At 49.8% G+C, this 20,606-nt stretch overlaps 4 protein-coding genes across 5 annotated transcripts in view; 2 read left to right on the forward strand and 2 right to left on the reverse strand.

Moving 5' to 3' along the window:
- Positions 1–477: 477 nt before the first annotated feature.
- On the reverse strand, positions 478–2,968 carry LOC122367973 (stAR-related lipid transfer protein 3-like). Its single transcript, XM_043341544.1, has one exon. The coding sequence runs from the start codon at positions 2,697–2,699 to the stop codon at positions 1,272–1,274; it is 1,428 nt and encodes a 475-aa protein (XP_043197479.1). The 5' UTR covers positions 2,700–2,968; the 3' UTR covers positions 478–1,271.
- A 291-nt stretch (positions 2,969–3,259) lies between these two features.
- The window catches only part of LOC122367957 (ruvB-like 2), a 51,396-nt gene continuing 34,049 nt past the window's right edge, over positions 3,260–20,606 (forward strand). The window contains exons 1-6 of the mRNA XM_043341518.1: positions 3,260–3,390; positions 3,746–4,055; positions 4,863–5,029; positions 5,388–5,729; positions 6,063–6,251; positions 6,560–6,660. The gene's annotated coding sequence lies outside the window, so the exon portion shown is untranslated. The remainder of the gene's footprint in view (positions 3,391–3,745; positions 4,056–4,862; positions 5,030–5,387; positions 5,730–6,062; positions 6,252–6,559; positions 6,661–20,606) is intronic.
- LOC122367965 (4-hydroxybenzoate polyprenyltransferase, mitochondrial-like) lies at positions 4,699–6,784 on the forward strand. The gene is made up of 5 exons (XM_043341536.1): positions 4,699–4,705; positions 4,863–5,029; positions 5,388–5,729; positions 6,063–6,251; positions 6,560–6,784. Exons 1-5 carry the CDS (start codon positions 4,699–4,701, stop codon positions 6,782–6,784), a joined length of 930 nt encoding a protein of 309 aa, XP_043197471.1.
- LOC122367956 (sodium-dependent nutrient amino acid transporter 1-like) lies at positions 8,142–19,875 on the reverse strand. Of its 2 annotated transcripts, none has more exons than XM_043341514.1 (13): positions 19,471–19,875; positions 17,023–17,133; positions 16,538–16,709; positions 15,872–15,961; positions 15,138–15,372; positions 14,163–14,314; positions 13,729–13,847; positions 13,225–13,328; positions 12,711–12,900; positions 11,002–11,178; positions 10,440–10,716; positions 10,063–10,157; positions 8,142–9,717 (listed from the first exon to the last, which is right to left on the reverse strand). In XM_043341514.1, the coding sequence occupies exons 1-13, from the start codon at positions 19,480–19,482 to the stop codon at positions 9,508–9,510; spliced, it is 1,944 nt and encodes a 647-aa protein (XP_043197449.1). In that variant the 5' UTR covers positions 19,483–19,875; the 3' UTR covers positions 8,142–9,507. The 2 variants fall into 2 exon arrangements, with proteins under 2 accessions (XP_043197449.1, XP_043197448.1); XM_043341513.1 differs by lacking the exon at positions 19,471–19,875 and adding an exon at positions 17,962–18,432.

Genomic DNA, 20,606 nt, shown 5'->3' on the forward strand with positions numbered 1-20,606 from the left:
ATCACTCGACAAAGCTGATTGAAATAAGTACGAAACTAACAAGATTGACTTCACGATAGTAGCTATTCCTACGAGTCACAAGCACACCCACTTCGCAGTCATTCTATCCCGATATATCTAGCTCGGGCCGGCCTAGCGACACGCCACGCGACTCGGCCAGCCATCTGTCTGCGGAGGGCCACTTGTTTATAGTCGGTGGCACGAACCGCGTGCACTTTGAACTGGGAGCTGGGTATATCCATGTCGCTGTGAGAGTGTGGTAACGATTTTACCACGGGCCGTGTTCTCACGTGTCATACCGATAGTCTCAATAGTCTGGTGAGGAAATTATTAATAATTAGGTGCGAAGAGCGATATAGTTGGTCAAACACAACACTGCCACCCTTTAGCTACACAGACAAACGAGATTACTACGTAACTACTAACCTTACCTAACCTATCTACCGATTAGCGACCACAGTCGTAGAGGAAAGTGGCAAGATTGATTGGTATATTCATGAGCGTATAATGTCAGTGCAAGGCAACACAAAATGTACAGTTACCAAACAATGCTAAGAAAACACGTCGTAGCATATAAGATAAATAAATCGGTCTGCCGAGTAAGGTTGTATACAAATACATGTCATGCTCTAGCTATACACGTCTAGTTAACTCGAAGTTTGGCGGCCAAACTGATATTCTCATTGACCTGAAAGCATGTTCAAATCACAGTATGAGACAACGTTCAATATCTAGTCAATCGCCATGGAAGGCGCCAAACGTTTCAAAAACTAGGAAGCCTCTTTCAGGAATGAACACTGCTCTTCGAGCCGACATCCTTGATACTGACCCGACCGTCTGGATAGCTATCAGGTACTCATCCATCGACAACCCCAAACCACGTCTGGCTCTTGGTCTGCCGCCGTCACACCGAGCGAGGTCTCCAGAAAAAACCGGTCACAAACCTACGTCAGCAAATGATCCAACAAGAACCAGCAGCCTCTGACACGACCCCGAGATAGCCGCGAGCGCTTACCAGCGAGCAGCGGCCGCACCACAGCACAATCCGTAACTGAAGCCAAACCATGGTGACCACTGAGAAGTATAACGCACCCAGGCCTGCGGCGGCACCTCACGCCACGGCAACAGCACCTCCCACTTCGGTGTCGACGTCTCGCATCCCATGGCCACCTCATACCTTGGTGGTGGCTCACTTTTCGGCGATCACACCTTGCACTTCAGTGACAGTCTCATACTTCACCTACAGCACCATACACTTCAGCAGGCTCTTCTCAAACCTCAGCGGCGGCCAGCCGACGGCCCAGCTGCCGGAGGTAGGAGTGCAGGTTGCGGGCCGCCTGGCGCGTGCCTCGGTCGGTCATCCGGCGCGGCACCATACCCACGCGACAGTCGAAGTTCATCAGCCACTCGACGACGCAGTGGCGCGGCCGGCGCACGCAGGGCCGGATGGTGATGATGGTCGGTCGGTTGACGGCGCGCACCATGTCAGAGGGCCGCGGGTCGTCGCGGTGCGCTATCGACACCACCGAGCTGAAGAACATGAGTCCCTTGCGGCCGGCCAGGCGCAGGTTGATGAAGTCGCGGGGTGACACCATGCCGCCCAGGAACGGTCCCGTCTGCTGGTAGCGCACCTCGCACTGCCCGTCGATGCGCTGCAGCTGGCGGCACGAGGTCAGCGAGCCGTTCCACTCGGGACAGTGGTCGCAGTTGTGGATCAGCTCGTTGGCGAACGTCTCCGTCGGGCACGCCACCGTGCACGTGAACATGAAGAGCGTGTGCGAGCCGACGCGGCGCGAGAAGAGGATGTCGTCGTCGTCAAACTCCTCCTCCTGTTTCCAGTCGGAGGAGTTGAGCAGGTCCAGCGCGCGCCGGCAGTTCTCCTCGGCCTGCTGCCGCAGCGCGCGGTCCTCCTCACTCAGCCGGGAGCGCGGCCCGGCGCCCTCTTCATCCTCATCATCCGAGCCCTGCGGCGAGCCCATCGGCGAGTAGAAGTTGGACACGCTGCCCGTGCATGTCGACAGGTAGTCCCTGACGTGCTGGTGCTGGTGACCCACCAGTGGTGTCCTCTGGTTGGTGTAGCCAGCTCTCCTCTGTAGCATCAGCCTTGCTCTTGTCTCCTGAGGTATCACTCTGTGATCGTACAGCCAGACTTCCAGCCATGCTAAGATGAAGAATGACACTATAAGTGTCACTTGGAAAGTATTTGATGCTGAAGCAGACTGCCACTGGTAATACAGAATCTTGAATAGAGTTGCAATACATGAGGCAGCTGTGGTGAGAGCTATCATCCACCAGTGGTCCATCCTTATGATCACATACACCACGATCAGAAGCATGAAGCGGATGAATGCTGCTGAGACCACATCAAACAAAGATGTCTCAACAGAATAGTGCACGACCTGGTCCTCAAGTTCGGCAAACACATTCTTCCCACTTAAAACTACACAGACCAACCAGAAGATACAGCACAAGAGCACATCAAATGTCACTAGCAGGCAGAAGAACCTTCTTGCTGGAGATATCCGGCCCTCCATTTCCATTCCAGTTATCCATTCACCATAGTCATAGTCTGTCGGAACTGAGTTGGAACTGTGCACAAGATTAGCTGTACTTCCACTGACATCGCGAGCGTTGATGGAGGACGTACCGACACTGGCGGTGTCCACCTTCTGACTGGATGTGGTATCGTCCGCTGACATGACTTTGCTTGGGAATAAACACTCAGCAGTCTGTCATTTCAATTTCCCAGTCGCAGTGGCGAACAAAGAAACACGCTTTGCTGTGTTCGTAATTACCTTGGAAACGTGGAGTTTCTCGATGGCAGATTCTTCTTCGCCCTGGATTCCCAGTTCGGGTCACAGCATATATTCGCTCACATCCAAATAATTATTACAAAATTCAATTAATCTTTCACATACCCTCCATCACCCAGCAACAGTGCGGACACCAGCTGGCATCGCCGTTCTAAACAGACGTCTAGTATGTATAGTGGTATATCTTTTGGCATAATTTGGCTAGTATAAAACTTAATGTTGAAAATTTTTCTCACACACTTTTTATGTAAATGTACAAAAAACAATAAAACACATTTGAAAAAGATTATAACAACTTTTGTGTTCCTAGGAGGCTGTAAGTTGTATCGTAAGAAAATCGTTTTCAAATTAATCATCTTTTACTAGTATGCAATTGCATACCAGATAAAATTATCAGCTGTTTGCTAGGCTTTTGTGAAGACAATGCTTGCGATTTTAGGACAATAACAGCGCACGCAGTGTATTTGTGTGCCATGTAATTTTGTGTGTTAAATTTTCATTTTTATCTGCTGTTGATTCGATGAATGTCATAAATTTTTGTAAACTTGCTTAGTAAATTTCTGATATTTTTCCTATGGTAAGCTCATTGTTTCACATGCCCATTGATTGGGAGATAGGGGAAATCTGAACTGGTTTTATATTTCTACCAAATTACTATGATGGGCATTATCATTATTGTTATATAACTGTAACGAGATAGTTACCTAGGTACCTACCTTCCTGTCTAGGTGGGTTCCTTCTTAACTAGTTTGAGTGTTTATTTCAGGGTTCATCAGCTTGATCTACTACAAAATGACTATGGTTCTGCTCTGCTATCACTGAGTGTGAGAAGTCACTTGTACACAAGTGCTTGCTTAAAGTCTGCTTATTATTTCATTTGCTTATAATATGTCTGGGCTTCTTTTTAACAACATCCCTCCACTTTTTCTCAGATGCTGTTGGGCAGCATGAGGCGTTTGGTGTCAATGCGGCTCCGTCCACCGTTGTCGTGTTGTCAGCTGTGTGGACCAAGGCGGTTAGCTGGACGTCTGGGCTCACTCCCACATCTACACGACCCATCGCCTCGCCTTCTCAGCTCCTCTGTTGGTCTGCTGGGCTCTGCAGCTCACCCCAGCCGGCCGAGCCAAGACGAGCTACTGCCCAACTCTAGGAGTGTCCTGACTCCAGCCCAGAGGCTAGTGGCCTCCTGCCCGACAGCTGTACAGCCATACCTGCAGCTGATGAGAGTTGACAGACCAATAGGTGAGCATGGCTATTGTACTGTTGAGTCCCGATAATTGGTATTGGTTCTAATGGCCGGTCCTGTAACTCAGTGCCAGTCCCGAAGCTCAGTTGGTGAGCGTTGGACTCCGCACATGTTTATATCAGTCAGTGGGCCCAAAATGACCTTAGCAGTCTGCGCGCCCTAAACCCCCAAATAAACAAACAAATAGTACTCCGCACTCCGCGTGGTGAGAGCACGCGTTCCCAGTTATAATAGTCTGGGTTCGAAGCGCAACCGGCGCTTGACATTTATGGGCCTCCTGACAGGTATGGTAGTGGTTGGTGGCAGGCCGTAGCCAGGTGAAGTCAGTGAGGGGACTGGCCGTGCGCGGCTATGTGCGTACGTTAAACTTTGGACTCTAAATTCTGCCATAGAACTGGAAATGCGCGATCGGAGGGTAGAGGGCAGGGTCACCGCAACAAGCTTCGCTTAGCGATGGCTCTGTCCTTGTGAATCCTTTCTATCAAAAGGTTCGGACTAAATTTGTAAAAGAAAAATGGCAGTACAAACCGTAGTTGCGATTGCAGGTCACGCAGGTCACGGGATGGGTGCCTAACGTGCTAGGGGGTATGGGCGGTATTGATGCGTACACACTATGAACACTGGCGGATACGGCCGATAATGGGGGGTAAGGTCTGACTCCGTCCAATGGAGAGGACTAATTGACGGGTATTCCGTCTGGCGAGATTCACGGATCGTACACTGACATGGGGTACAGTTGTGCTGGCGGGTTTGGGCCGACCACACTGACTGCTGTGAGCTTATGTCGACCCCCCTCATTCCAGGCTCGTGGCTGCTGTTCTGGCCGTGCGGCTGGGGCCTGGCGCAGGCGGCGCCGGCCGGCTGTCTGCCCGACCCCACCCTCCTGGCCGTGTACGCCGCTGGTGCGTTCGTCATGCGCGGCGCCGGCTGCACCATCAACGACATGTGGGACAGGGACATCGACAGCAAGGTACGTGGGCCGTTCGAATATCCATTTAAATATAGTAATCAAATTGAAAATCCGCTTTATTGTACAGACTGTCTTGATCTTGGTTCTGGTAAACTGCACCGGCCAGGGATGTTTGTGTTTTGCTTCATATAAAGGAATTTTAAACGCTGCAGGATTTACTTTGCTACATTCAGTCGAATCGGTCACGAAATTTTTACCATCGCGAGTATAGAATGTGCTTGGTTTGCCAATCGCCGCTCTAAAATATGCGTCCCAGGCGCGTTGTCCTACCGGTTCGCCGTTATCCAGTAGCTCATCACCTCGCAAATGCCTACTCCAGCTCGCCCCCTGACTTCCCTCCCGTCTCCCCCTTCCCCAGGTGGAGCGGACGCGGAGCCGACCCATCACCAGCGGCCGGGTATCGGTGCTGGACGCGCTCGTGTTCCTCTCGGCCCAGCTGTCGGTGGGCGCGCTGCTGCTCCTCCAGCTCAACTGGCCCACCATCCTGCTGGGCGTCTCTTCTCTATCCCTGGTGCTGCTGTACCCGCTGATGAAGCGCGTGACGCACTGGCCGCAGCTGGTGCTCGGGCTCACCTTCAACTGGGGAGTGCTGATGGCATGGGCGTCTGCTCAGGGGGCCGTGGACTGGCCGGCCGCGCTGCCCCTGTACGCCGCGGGTGTGTGCTGGACGATCGTCTATGATACCATCTACGCACACCAGGTGAGGGCTAACGCTAGGCGGATAGAGCATAGGCATATAAACTTTTTTTTTGTTACAAGGAAACAAGTTTGCTATGTTCCATTTTACTTAGTAGGCACTCATGTGTGATGTGACGGCAATCTTTCCAATGTGATTTTTGGGGAACGGTAGCAGACGATTGTTTGAGTTGCTTTGTATTCATATCAAAGTGAGCTATTCGAATCAGCCAACAAGCAGTTATCTATTTATGAATTTTTTCTTCCAAACCAGCCCATTTCATTGATCCGACGTATTTTTAGCAAATAATTATCGAACAGCAACAACATTTTAGTCGTTTCCCTCTGACCTGTACAGGACAAGGCCGACGACCTGGCGCTGGGTATGAAGTCGACCGCGCTCCGGTTCGGGGACGCCACTCCGCGCTGGCTGGCAGGGTTCTCTGCTGCCATGATGACCAGCCTGGTGGCTGCCGGTGTGGCGGCGGGACAGAGCTGGCCCTACTACCTGGGTCTCGGTGCAGTCGGTCTGCATGTCGGAAATCAGGTGGGTGGCCGTTGGGAACGATGGAGTGTGATGGGAGACTGTAATAGCGACGGTGACTGCGTGCACATTGGTATGCATGTATGACGTGTGTGCATCAACGGGGTGATTTTCTCGATGTTTTGTACTTGATGTGAACCGTGGTGAGAGGTGTGTTCATTTTTTTTCTTTTTAATTTCTGCAGTTTACACGAAACTATTTGGTATGGTTATTGGTATATTTTACGATATGTCGTAATAATATAGAGCTCATCAGCGCGTTGTTCGATTTGGAGTCGACCGGTATGTTTGATACGTTCGATACATTCACAGGTGCGGACATTGCGGATATACGACGCCGCCGACTGCGGGGACAAGTTTCGCTCCAACCGGTACGTGGGCCTGCTGCTGTTCCTGAGCATCGTCGCTGGACGGTGGGTGGGGAACAGGGAGGGAGATCCCTCGGCCGCTGAGAACTCAGCCCCCTCCGCCGCTTCTGCCCTGGGCGCCTCCACAGTAGCAGCGGCTTCAGCCTCCGCGCAGAGCTCAGACGCGTAGTTAGACGTAGTTAGAGCGCTAGACTTGATCTCGACTGTGATAATGTGTCCGAATGGTTGGTGGTGTTTTGTTCCGCCAGCTCCGTCGGTGGGCTAACTTTGGCGCAATTTTGTTTGAAAAAAATAATGCGAGTCAGGCAAGTGACACATCGATATGTGAGAGCTTATTGCCAATAATTCGGGTGTAAGGGGCATTATGAAGGTTCCCACAAGTCGCAACATGTAGTGTCTCCTAGTATCACTCGCATAAGAGAAATTCCCGCAATAGGAGACTCGATCAGATGCGCAACTGGGAGTGGGTCCTGGATGTGTTTCTTTGGACAGCACAGTAGGTGTTTGGTGAGGTCCAGTCGCCATATGAATGATCGGGTGATTTTAAGAGAGGTGGGGAGCCGACTGGGTCAGAAAACGCTGCAATAATTTGGCCAAGGCAAGTACCTGACCGAGTACGATGGATGCGTGTTCCGTTTGAGATTGTCATACTGAAGAAGGACTTCGATTGGTTCAGTGTGATTGGAACAAATATCATGTGCAATTTGTTCAAAAGTGTCGGTTAGGAGAGTTTGCATTGCCATATCAAATGCAGGAAAAGCCATTTTTGCACTGTTGGTTAGGGATTTGTTTCGGTAGTTTTATGACTACCAAGCGACATTTTATATCATGATGCACCACCTCTGGCGCGGGTTCCTAACTTATTTAGAGTAGTTTACGACAAGCTGCAGGTTTTCGTCATTTTCGTAGGTAAATTTCACAACAGACATCCGACGTTCAACACCATAGTATCATCCCGTCTTGCTGACACTTAGTTGCTAGCCGACTCCTTAGATATCTAAAACGGTTTGTTTCGATAGCCTGCTGGGATAATTGGCTTTCTTGTCTAGTCATGCCATGTGATCCCAAGTTCAGTCGGGCTAGATCATCCTGATGTATGTTAAGGACTTTACCTCGGCTGACCGGCCATCAAAGTCAAAGAGACCGCTTCCCTGCAGTGCGTCAAAGCCCTGATTGTGATTGATGTTGGGAGAGGAAGTTCCAGGGTAGATGGATGAGAGAGAAATGTGATTCGCTGTGGCGAGCTTTCATGCAGCTGCAGACCGTATGTATGTGAGTGAGACTGCCGAAAAGTGTGTTGTTATTGTTTTGGATGTTCTCGCCCGAAACACGTGCTCGTATACCAAAAATATAAGGTGATCAAAAGGGTTTTTGCTGTATAAACCTTGTCGAGTGTCATTCCTATCCCTGCCTTGGGATGGGCAAATTTACTCAGGCTTAACACTATGCCCACTGCCACGCATTTAGTATACGCTTTCTACCGGGTAGAAAGTAAGAGGAACAAAATTAATGTTAAACTACATAAGTTACTTGTTGCATATGTAGTATGTATTCATGTAACTGGACATCCATATATTCACAATTATCGTGTGTTAGTGCCATTGTGCATCCTCAAGTTTTCACATGACAGCATAGATGCATAATTAAAGAAACCACATAGCAAAAGACAATCGCTGTTGCCACACTGTGTTCGCGCTACTTACGGCTTCACATAATGCCTGATGCTCTTACATTTAACCAGCTTCTTCGTACGGATAATACACACACAAATTGTTCGTAAATGGGACCAGCAGAATATTTGATTTCTGTCGGTTTTCAAATCAATGTCACTTAATAAATTACAGCGTTACACCGTTGCTACATAAAATGCACGCGTAAAACTATTCAAAGAAGTCCATTGGCCTTGTAACTGGTCGTGTCAGACCAAGATACATATAAGAAACTCGATGCATCGTGTCAGACACTCGGCACATCGTGATACGTGATACCATGGTACAATGCCTTGTTCAAATGCTCAATCACTCGATCTAAGCTAAAACTTTCGCCCATCTCCTTTCTCAGTACGCCTTTAGTTTCGTTAGTTTACCTAGCTGCAGTGTGATGTCTATCCAACGTGCTACAATCTGACACTTCTCATGCAAATGGCGACAATCATAAGCGATCAATCATGCAAGACAGCCATGAAATATGGACAGGGTTCTTGGACGGAATACATTTTAAAGTTGTTCTTAATTATAAGGTACTGGCTTTTTGCGTAGTTGGTCCCACGGGATATCATTATGATTCACGGAGTTCCTACAACCCAAAGATGTCTAAATTTGTAGATGCTAGTTCGCCTTTTGTCCCTATCACAACGTTTGTCGTGGGTAGCCAGCTCGTGCATTTCAACTTTCTCGGATGAGTCAACACAATTATTGCTGGATTGTTGTGCTAATTGGTAGCTAATGCCCACTTCAGTTCATTATACGTTCCTCAGATATCAGATGCCATGTCTGACTCGCGTTACCGAAGACACACACCCACCTCACTATCTTGACCACAGTGTATCACACCGAATCTCTCATCTTTGCACGTCGTAACTACATCCCTCCCTGTGGGTACTGGGTAGGGATGTAGTTTCAATAGGAAACACTGGTCTCCACAGTGACTGGGGCGTAATTACGCTCCTCACTCGATCCGGGCTCTTCCATAGCCCGTAATAATCCTGCTCATCGCACAGCACACACTTGTGGGTCTCTCTCTCTCTCTCTCTCTCTCTCTCTCTCTCTCTCTCTCTCTCTCTCTCTCTCTCTCTCTCTCTCTCTCTCTTCCAAATCTCTTTCCTTTACCCTCCTAACCGCTCCACCAGCTGTCGTTCACTCTACACCTCCGCAATCCCTCTGCAGGGGGACCCTACAGCTGTGTTCGGGTCTCGGGCTCGGCCGGAGCGTCCCCTCCTCCTGCCGTGTCTAGCTCAGCCGTGCTGGCGGCGAACGCAGCGTTCAGGTTGGCCTGTGTGCCGTGCAGTCGCTCCTCCTGGCCTGTGTGGATGAGCCACGCCTCGCGGTCCAGCGACCTCATCGGGCCCCACTGCCGGTTCGGCTGGAACGAGTGGCGGATCTTCTGTGGACGGAAGAGAACAGGGCGTCAGATGGGAATCGGTTCAGTGAGCTAGGGCATTTTGTTTGGTTATGGCTTATGATTGTTGGTTTTGGTGGCATGCAAGCTCTGTCGCTCAGAATGATCTCTTGTGCCCAAAGATATAAATAGGTAATTAAGCCTAGGCAATTGAATCGGTTCTGTATATGCTATATTTGTTTGCTGGTTTTCTATGAACATTCTCCATTCCTCAATATCAAATATATCATTGATCAACCTAAACACTGCGCTGCCTTACAATCCACCCACCACCCGTTCCAGTTACCCGTTACCCCCGGTCGCCGAGTGCGCTGTTATTGTGTCACTCACGTTCATCAGGCCGCTGTGGGGGCTCTCGTAGATGGCGTGGATGAAGCAGACGGGCAGCGGGACCAGCGCGCAGCCAGTCAGCACCCAGCCGCAGGCTGTGGGGAAACGGACATGGGACGGTGGATTACACGTCAGAAAGTGAAGGCAAAATGCTCGAGTAGATAGTACCGAGTACTCGACTACTCGAGATGTATCTACCGTTGTTGTTGGCATTCATGATGAACAGCAATTAAAATCATCAAAACCTGTCAAAATGAAGCAAGCGTCCATTTTCATGAAGAAAAGCAAAATATTCTTCTGATTGGGAGAACAACAAACTGTAAAAATAAAAAAGGTCTTTCAGCACCGGTAGACCGCCTGCTTATCCGGTCACTCACTGATGGCGATGTCTGGGTAGCCGACATCTCCGTACAGCAGCGGCTCCATCTTGACCAGCGAGTAGATGAAGATGGCGATCAGTGAGATGGGGATGAAGACGGCCCAGCAGAAGCGCCAGTAGATGTTGGGCCGCTGGCCGATCATAAACTGAATGTCGTCACAGAAGCGGTTGATGCCGTACACCCAGTGTATGGCGATCGTCTCCAGCGTGGCCAGCACGAAGATGATGAATCCGCCGCCGAAGTAGTCCACCAGGTTCAGCAGGAACTGACCGCCCTGTGGATGGGAGTTGGGTTGAAGTTTGGCGAGAGAGAATTCGGAGAGTTGAGTAGAAAACCTGAGCGATATGTGGTGGTCTATGCCTGTACAAAGTGGACATGTGTGGGATGGATGAAAGACAAGCTTGGAACGCCCCGTAAATGCTGGATTCCTCGTTCTGTTGAATCAGTCGATAATGACCTGCTACAATATGAGAGAAGTCCTGAATTCAATGAGCTCAAATAGTAATGACGCATGAATATTGAATAATAGCGACTGCCCTGTGTCGTCACGCGCACTGACCGGTGTGACGTAGATGAGTCCGATGAGGAAGCCGGCGATGCAGATGCCGGCGGAGACCTTCCAGCGCGCCCAGTTGGGAAAGTTGTCACACACGACAGTGATGATACAGCCGGTCAGAGCTGTGGCCGAGCCCACGCCCAGCGTGAACAGCATCAGGAAGAACAGCACCGCGAACAACTGTGAACAGAACAGCCCATCAGAGCCGTGGCCGAGCCCACGCCCAGCGTGAACAGCATCAGGAAGAACAGCACTGCGAACAACTGTGAACAGAACAGAACGGGTGTGATAGTCGGCAGAAAGCAGGGAGGTGCGTTAGGAGATGGTCTCTGACCAGGGAAATCCACCGTGAATCAACTTGAGCTACGTGTTATGAATCATAAGTAGTTCAATCACTTCAATAATAATATTCATTCCGTAAAACCCGTGCTCAATGCGTTGTCCTGTAAGAAGGCACTGTGCGACGTGCGTTTTTGGGGATACATGTACCGTAGGGTGTTTCATTACACTATGGTAAAATAATGCTGGTTCAAAACTCAGCCATATCGACTTTGCCCCAACTCTACCCGTAAAACTGAATCGATTGATATGCTTGAAACCCAAATTTAAGTATATTTAGGGGTCGCACACTTTTGTCACCAAAACTCGTTACACAGAGAAGGGGGCACATCCTTCCTTGGTGCGCTTGGGCAGCGCCTTCCGGTTGAGTTCCACGACTCGCAGGCCATCGTTGTTAGGGCCCTGCCGCCCTCAATAGACCGTTGCAGAGCCCTCAGATGCCAGCATAGCCCCCGCAGCCTGGTTGTGTTGGGGCCCTCAGAGGCCGTCGCTGGGCCGCCTAAAGCCAAATGGGCCCTCAGACTTGAGTTGGGTCTAGGGCCGTCACGAGGGCCCTCAGAGACCGTCATAGGGGCCCTCAGAGGCCAGCGTGGCCCCTGGAGTCTCTGTGGGACCCTCAGCGGTCGTCACGAGGGCCCTTAGTGGCCGTTGTAGGGCCCCAGGGGACAAAGCCCTCAGGTGGGAGCCCTCAGAGATCGTCATAAAAGGGCCCTCTGAGGCCGTCGTGGGGGCCCTCAGATGCCGTGTGGAGCACCAAACGCGGCTCGGGACACTTCTAGCCGGTGTGGAGGCCCCGACTAGCATGGGGCGCTCCTGACCATAAATAGACACCCCGGATGTTTCCACATCAGTGTTCGTTTCCCGATCACTGGTTTTCAGGAGAAAATGTATTGGATGGTGCGACGGGCCCCTTGTATGGATTTTGGGGGTGCAAAAAAGATATGTTTGCACCCCCATGTTTTTCGATGGGGGTGCAGCTGCACCCCCTATTCCGCCGCCACTGCCTGGGTTTCTCAACCAAATCAGTTCGCAGGAAGACTAGGTACTCATGTTACGGCCAGAAACAAAATCAGAGATGAAAAGTCGCAGAAATGTGCGACCTCTAAACATCATCAGAATGAAGTGAAATTTTACACAGAAACTTGTGAGCAGATGACATTTGAGGGGAACATCGATATGACTCGCAATATGGCACTTTGAAAATGTGAAACACCCTAATGTACCGCATATTTCAAATTATGCGGTCTTAATGCCCACCCAGTCGTCTCGCCACTTAGATTCTATGACGTTACAGTAATGACATCCTACCGTAAACCTCTCTGAATCGACATGGGAACAATTCTCTCGATATGGAGGTCTACACATGATCTGACCTGTGGAAGGGTGTGGAAGTTGGCTAGCGCCTGCGGGTACGAGATGAAGGCCAGTGACGTGCCGCCGCCCTTGATGACCTGGTCCACCGTGGTGTCCAGCTCGTGAGCCAGGTTACCCAGGATGGCGAAAATGGTGAAGCCCGCCAGGAAGGAGGTCAACATGTCCGTGATGCTGATAATGGTGGCGTCTCTGAGGGAGAGAAAGCGAGAAATGCGTGGTTTGTTCCGGTGGTGTCTGATACGACGAGTTCCTGTGCTGTGGGCTGCGGCTCAAACAGCAGATAGTCTGTGTACTTATGCTTCAATCTAGCTTCGATAGATGGCGGTAGTGGTGAACGCCTGAAGTTATGCTGCACCGCAAGACTCAATGTCAAGAGTTGGGCAAACACAAAGCAGGAGCACGATAACGATTCATACTGATTTGATTTAGAGGCATCCCTCGATTGCACCTCATGTCTTTGGCTTGATAACCCGTTGCTGTCGGTGGATCTCGCCATGCCGTCGGCTCTCCCACCTGGCGACGGGGTGTTTGAAGCCGTTATAGCTGGAGAACATGATGAGCGCTCCGAAGCCGGTGGAGAGTGAGAAGAAACACTGCGTCACCGCCGCGTACCACACCTGGGGGGGGGGGGGGGGGGCGGTCAGATGTTCGGCCGGATCAGCGGGGTGCGATACGGAAGACGGTGGCCGTGCGGTGTTTCGCATTGGGATCGAATCATTGTGACTTTGTTGAGAAAGTCCAAGGTTAAAGGTCCAAGGTTAAGGTTACGTGAAATAAAAAAGAGCAGCGATCATCAGAGAACTTCGAACGATTGTCGGTTTTCTTTCAAATATGGCTTACGTTGCATCAGCTACTCGACATTGTTTGAGCTCATTTGACAGTAGAAATGCGCTAGATAGATACTTGTTACTTACATACATACTTTTAATGTTCTTTGTCAACAGTCAACACAACACCAACTGTCATACATTTCATTTGCTATGGCAGTGGCACGGACTGATCCTCACTGCGACTGACCTTTGGGTTGAGCAGCTCGTGCCACTGCGGCTCCAGGTAGAAGAGCACTCCATCCATGGCGCCGGGTAGCGTTAGCCCACGGACCAACAGGGTGATCAGAACCACGTACGGGAACAGCGCTGCAGGGCGGTACGTGGGGTGCCGTCAGTCGTACAGTGATACATCGTCGAAGGGGGAAGTTTTGTATTGAAATTAACTACAAAGATGTTTTGATGGCTGTCGCATGTCAGACTTATGTTTGATGTTTTGACCTATTTATATCCTTGTATGCTTATTCTATGCGACGTGATTTGGCACCCTAGCCAAATATCGCCGGCTTGACTCATCTACTTCACTTTTCCGAGATCATTCACGATCCCAAGATTTCTGTCATTACCGTCGTCCCGCCCAGCCTTGCCGAACATACAGCCTTCCCGGCTCAATACGCCGCTTACCTGTAAAGTAGGCCACCTTGCCAGAGCTCTGGACACCCTTCACCAGCGTCAGGAACAGCACGATCCACGAGAAGGCCAGACAGAGCGTCAGTCTCCACTCGGGCGTCCCGATACCGTCGTCGATGTTGGGTAGCTCCTTTAACACGTTCCTCCTGTGGCAGGGGAGGTTTTACTAGTTGAAATAGTGTGAAAGCTACCAGGGACGCTCCGGGATAGCCTGGCCTATCGTGCATTGGTAGTTGTTCTTTAGCACTGAAGCAGTTCGTCTGACTTTCATATTCAAATTAATGTTGTCTTTTCATTAATTGCCTCTGGAAAATCAACACTAAAATCCATAATTGTGGATGCTGTCGACTTTACTTGTCTGTCCCTCTTCTACCGCAATTCATTAAAGGGACCCTCCTACCTTCAAAAAAGTTAATGAATTGGCATGAAAGTGATGTCGCTCGGTTCAGAAAGAGCAAAAACGAATATCTACCAAATTTCACCGAAAAATACTCACTGGTTTTCAAGATATTATACTTTTACTTTTGTTTACTTTTTGGGATCTCCGCTGTTCCTAGCGACTTCATTTTGGAAGTGCGGCGTTTGCGGCAGATGTTGCGCGCAAATAGCATATACCACCGTCCACCACTGCTTCACAAAGATGTTAGTATAAGGTTTTAAAATCGTTAGATCGCCGCTGACGTCACAACTTCTAAGGGGGCATTCCAATGCATTAGCCCCTTAGAATCCAAAAACTGCAAGTTTGAAATTCCATACCTATCTCCGAATTAAAGCATTTTTCGATGTCGTGAGTGCCGAAACCGGTATTTGCAGGCCATGGCCACCAATTTGGCTATCTCAACTCAAAAGTAATGTTAAGGTGGGATGGTCACTTTAAACACATCTTCATCTCCTAATGCTTGCTTCAAGTCTCCACTCCCCTATTGCTTCTGCTCTTACCACGTCTCAAACCCCCATCTGATCACTCACATGAAGTACATCTCGGTGGATCCGATCAGGCTGTCATCTCCGTGCGTGTGGTTCAGCTCCGAGATGTTGGTGGTCGGGTCGACGCAGTGGCTCATGTCGGCCCAGCTCGGGTCGCAGTAGGTCCACGGCAGCACCGCCGAGAACGACGCGAAGAAGTAGAACACGGTGAGCGCCATGAGCGCCACGTAGTAGGACACGACGGAGGCGGTGCCAATCATCTGGCCGTACCCGACGCCTGGCGGCAGCGGCACGAACTGATGGTGCGGTCCCGGTGGGTGGCGTGAGATCACTGATCAACTTCTTCGTGACTCCGAGGTCGGTTCGAGAATCAGGTATACAAGTGGATGTATTAGATATGTAGCTACTATATTTGCACGAAGTTCTATCATTTTCAGGTAACGGGGAACGAGCTCTTGAATAGGTGAACCGTTTTAGCAGCCTCGCTTTTGCCTTTGTCTGCTGACATAGGCGGCGGAACGGGGAGGGCAACGGGGCACCGTGCCCCCCTTTGATTTTGGCATTTTAACATTAGCCCTATGGGCGTTGCATGGAAAGAATGGGACCAAAAGTCGGCAGTGCCCCCCCCCCCCCCTTAATTGAAGGTGTTCCGCCGATACTGTCTGCTGAGCTGAGCCATTCTCAGACGATCCCCTGGAACCGCTAGTGCTGGGCGGTACAGCCTACGCACCCAGGCGGCGGCTGGTGCATTGCGGCACAGCCTACCTAGTACCTACCTCTGGCGGCCGGCACCACGTTCCACACTCGGACGCAGCCGTACGACGAGAACTGGCCCATGGCGAGCTCCATGAAATACAGCGGCTTTCCTGTGGAATACAGGATTAGTCACAGGGTGCGGCGGCCTCCACATATAGCGTTAGAAACACTTGTCTAGCTTTGAACCTCTTGACGCTTTGTGTGGGAACTACAGCCAGTTGCGGTTAGCACTCTGATTCACTTGGTTAGAAAAGTCCACACTTGTGAACACGAAAATATGGACCGTCATTTTAAAACTGTATATCTGATAATTTCCCGCCTAAAGCTGCATAAGCATAACAACCCCAGCAAGCAAATGCTGTGGGAGCATGCAAATAATGCGAGGTTTATCAAACTGGCTGATCAATCAAGTTGCCTTATCTCGCTATGTAAAGCGTGATCGAGCTGGAAGAGGACAAGTAATGATTTCTTTAGCATGTCGGATTATTGGACTGCAACCAAAATAGACTGATCAAATAAACAAGCACATTATAGCCTACTTTTTGCATCATAGCTTGCTACCCCCTCCTTACTCTCTCTCTCTCTCTTCCTCTCTCTCTCTCCTCTCTCCTCTCTCTCTCTCTCTCTCTCTCTCTCTCTCTCTCTCTCTCTCTATCTCCCTCTCCCTCTCCCTCTCCCCCTCTCACCGATGAAGAGCAGCACCACCAAATAGGGGATGAGGAAGGCGCCGCCTCCGTTCTCGTACGCCGTAAACGGGAAGCGCCACACGTTTCCCAGACCGACCGACATGGCCACGCAGGAGAGCAGGAACTCGATCGGACTGCTCCACTGGTCCCGCTCCTGGTCGGCGGCGCCCTCCTGACCGGTCAGCGGTCAGAGGTCAGATGGAGGGCGAGAGAGGTCAGAATAAGGAGTCTCTGATGGCTCTGACGGTTTTACCTGCGCTGTATATGAATCACAGTTGCTACACCAGTAAACGGTACGCAACGACCCGATAAAGTGCTTTGGAAGACAAATGTACGTCTGTAAATGTACAAATGTAAAATGTACTCGTATCAGTTGTTTTTAAACGATCTATTCCGATGATCTTTTTGTTCAGGTACCTATTTGATTTAAGAACGCTAGAATAGGAATGCATTTTACGTTCACTCTAATGGTAGTTGGTACTTACGTTTCCTTCTGCATCGACATTTTTTGCTCCTTTCCCGTTCATATCGGGCGTTTGTGCTGTCGTGATGGGCTCCTTCGTCTGTTTGCCATTGGTTTCGCTCATCTCTGTGTACTGTGAACAGATGTTTATGGAGGGTTTGAGGCTTTCATTCACGGTTCAACTTCACTGTATTCAGCGGTGCTAATCCCTTCATAGAGACTTTCGCAAAAAATGCAACTTTGTTATGCAATTGCAATGCTATTACAGTGGTCATAGACAATGAACCTGTGAATCATACCAAGCAGTGATAGGGAATCTTTTATTGGTCACATCACAATTCGATGTTCTTAAGTAATGATAGGTAATCGCTACAAAACACTTTTTGTGAACAAGAATATGTGGCATTCTCTTAAATCATGATAATTACGATTAAGTTCTCAATTCCCTCCTCGGCATTGCTTTTTCTACCTACTAGTATCATATACTTGAAAGGTAATCATTTTGACGTCCTCAATTTGTTGTGTCATTACGAAAAAAGAGATTTACTGCCACTGTAAAGACGAACTTTATGACACATTGTATGGCGTGATCCGAAGCGTATGTGGTGTTACTATGCGTTTACAACCACTGCAAATGCACCTTTACAAAAGGCACTACTGAATGCTGATAACGAACTCTAGTTAGAACATTAGAAGAACGATTTTCAATTGTAGGTGCATCAAGGGTTATAAGGATGGGATTGGTACACACGGACTTATGATGAACCGCGGGGGCTTTTGAAGAGTTTAGGTACCGGGGAAATGAAAACTTTAACGCTTTTTATGTGTAACGTATCAATGGACATAAGTAGAAATCAGGCTAACAGTGGAACATTACAAAGAACAGTGAACATTTTTCGGTTTATTTGCACAGCCTATCTCTTTGATCTTTCGCATTTATTTACATTACCCTTCTTAGTACCTGCAGCGACAATGTATAGGCCGTCAGGATGACGGCGGGATCACCGGAAGCGACATACTTCCGGTCCGTACCCAGGCACCGGTCGGAGCTGCCCAGTCGCGGCATCGAGCTCCGTTTGAGTTCGGGATACGGTCCGTCTCAAACGCTCCGTCCTGTCAGTCCGTAACGCGCCGTCCTATTGGCTACCCGCCGTTCTATCCTCGGCGTGATTCGCACTTGATCCGCGAATCGACTTCACACGAACGCAGGCGATTTGGCTCGTTCGTAGTGATTAACACGGCGCTCCTCTCGTTTTTATGTTGTGTTGTTGTACTGTGGTGTGCTTTATTTATTGCAAAAGCGCACAATATTTTTCACAACCACGGTGTCTCTATTCCAGTTCGTCCACCGCCGCTGGTAACTCGTCCACTCTGTCCACTATTTTCAGCGCGTCTCCACTATCCACCGCGGTACGTCCACTCCGCTGCTGTCCACAGCGTCACTCGCACTGACCGCTGTCCAGTGTCCACCGTACCGCGGCGACTCCCCGCCCCGAGGGTCGCAATACCCTCCATATACACCGAGCGTCCCCTGCTCGCCCCAACTGTCCCCCCAAAATCTATACAGCGACCGGCCAGGTGCGTTGTCGGCCACTGCCCGCTCTCACGGCTGCACGTGGCATCGATCGCTCACCCTTCACTCTCTCCTCCCTCCCCTCCCCTCTTCCCACTCCCCTCTCCCTCCCCCTCACTTCCTGTCACCGGTGAGGGCGTTCCCACATAAACGCATTAATGACTGCGTCACCACGGAGAGAATTACGCAGTGCGCGGAATCAACGCTAAATGAGCATGATTGTTGAAAACGTCAGGTTTTGTATTGTTGTGGGAGGTTCCACCAATATATCTGAAGTACGATCAGCCACATAAAACGCATTGGCCATGGTCGATTTTATGAACTCTGTACTCAGTTGAGTACTGTTTTGCATGTTATGCTTTCCTAAGTGCTGGTTGTTGCATTTTAAAAATATCTTTGAAAAGTTGCCTTTTTATTAGCGCACGAAAATATGGTTCCGTATGTGTTTCATTTGAGACAATTTTCATGACCGAATCGGAATCGATTTTTTCAGGCGGGGAAGTGAATATGTTGTTCGGGATACCGGAGACCTGTAAATGGCATGGTAGTTGTAAGCAATTTTCTTAAACGTAATTTATAAGGTTGTCATGATTTAGACGTTTCTCAGTCTCCAGTAGCTACCCCAACAAAATTGTGTGAAAAATTAATAGGTAATTGATGGTGTAAAAGAATTTATAAATTATACTTTATTCACGCCTTCCCGTGAGTAAAGGATATTTGATGCACGAGTGGGATCATTTAAACACGAGTGTGTAAATTTCACGAGTGAAACGAGTGAAATTTACACACGAGTGTTCTGAATATTCTGAAGCAGGCAGATCAGTCAATTGATTGAATTAGGTAAAGCTAAGTGATTAGCGATGACGATGACACATACATAGATGGACCGACCCTCACCTGGCTAGCCATGGCGCCGCGCCGGTCAGTGGTCCGTCAGTGATGTGACGGCGCTCCCTCGGACACACAGAGTGAAGGGTGACACCGTTCGGGGGCGTCACAGTTCCGCCGTGACGCGTCACGAGCGACGGACTCCGCTTGTTGCACCTGTTAGCTGCTTCACCAGGCTTGTGTACCGGTGAATTTAACCAGTGCCGACTGCCGTCCTGAAGACTGACGAATTTGGATGTCCGTGACCTGGTCTCGGGTCAGCTCGCCGGTCTCCTCCTCTCTGTACTCGCTGAGGTCGGCGCTGCACGGCTCCTCAGCGCCGGTGAGCCCGTCTCGCCCGCCCGCTGCTCGTCGCCGCTCTGACGGAGGTGTGCCCGCAGCTGTGAACTCGGCCCCTGCCGCCGCCGATCTGACCTGTCGCTGATGGTCGCGGCGATGTGCCCTCTCACGCTCCCTCCCACCCCTCCCGCCCGGGGAGGGGGGGAGGGAGTGATTTGTCACGGCCAGTCTCCCAGTTCCCACCCGGGTTGTATTGTTCCGTGGAATACGCGAATGGTGACCCAATTGGTGGGTGACCAATGACCATTCGCATTTTCGTTGATATAAACTTATTGGGGTGCGAACATTCTTTAGGAAGACATTTTTTTAATTTGTCATCGCACCATTTTTAGTGTACCTAACTGGTGCCGAAATTCTAAATGCATTTGAGCTTTTGTATTCTACAAAATGTTTTTTTTTTTTAGCTTTTGTTTGGCTTAGCACTTTTACTCCGAAGTCCAGTATAGGCCCTTGAATATCAATCAACAACAACAAATCATGTTCTGAGCTATTGTAGTGGTTTATGTACGAAGGCATATGTGCACTGAACATATTTCTTCGCATATTTCTTCAACTATCTTCGCCGGCTGCCGATACTGATCGTCGCCTCTCTTGAGATTGTTGGTTTTTGGCCGAGACAATCACTAATCGCCTAAGTAGGGTCACAGCTGTGTCAGCCCCCCCCCCTAAAAAAATCATGACAGGTGTGTCCGACCATGACAGGTGCTCGAACAGGTGACCGCGCCTGTCATCAGCGGCCGAACCACACATGACCTTGGCCGAGACGCTAAGGGTGTCATACGAAAAATTCCGGGTTGAACGTATTC

Source organism: Amphibalanus amphitrite, unplaced genomic scaffold, assembly GCF_019059575.1.
Source record: "Amphibalanus amphitrite isolate SeventyFive unplaced genomic scaffold, NRLGWU_Aamphi_draft 000911F_arrow, whole genome shotgun sequence".
Lineage (NCBI taxonomy): Eukaryota > Metazoa > Arthropoda > Thecostraca > Balanomorpha > Balanidae > Amphibalanus > Amphibalanus amphitrite.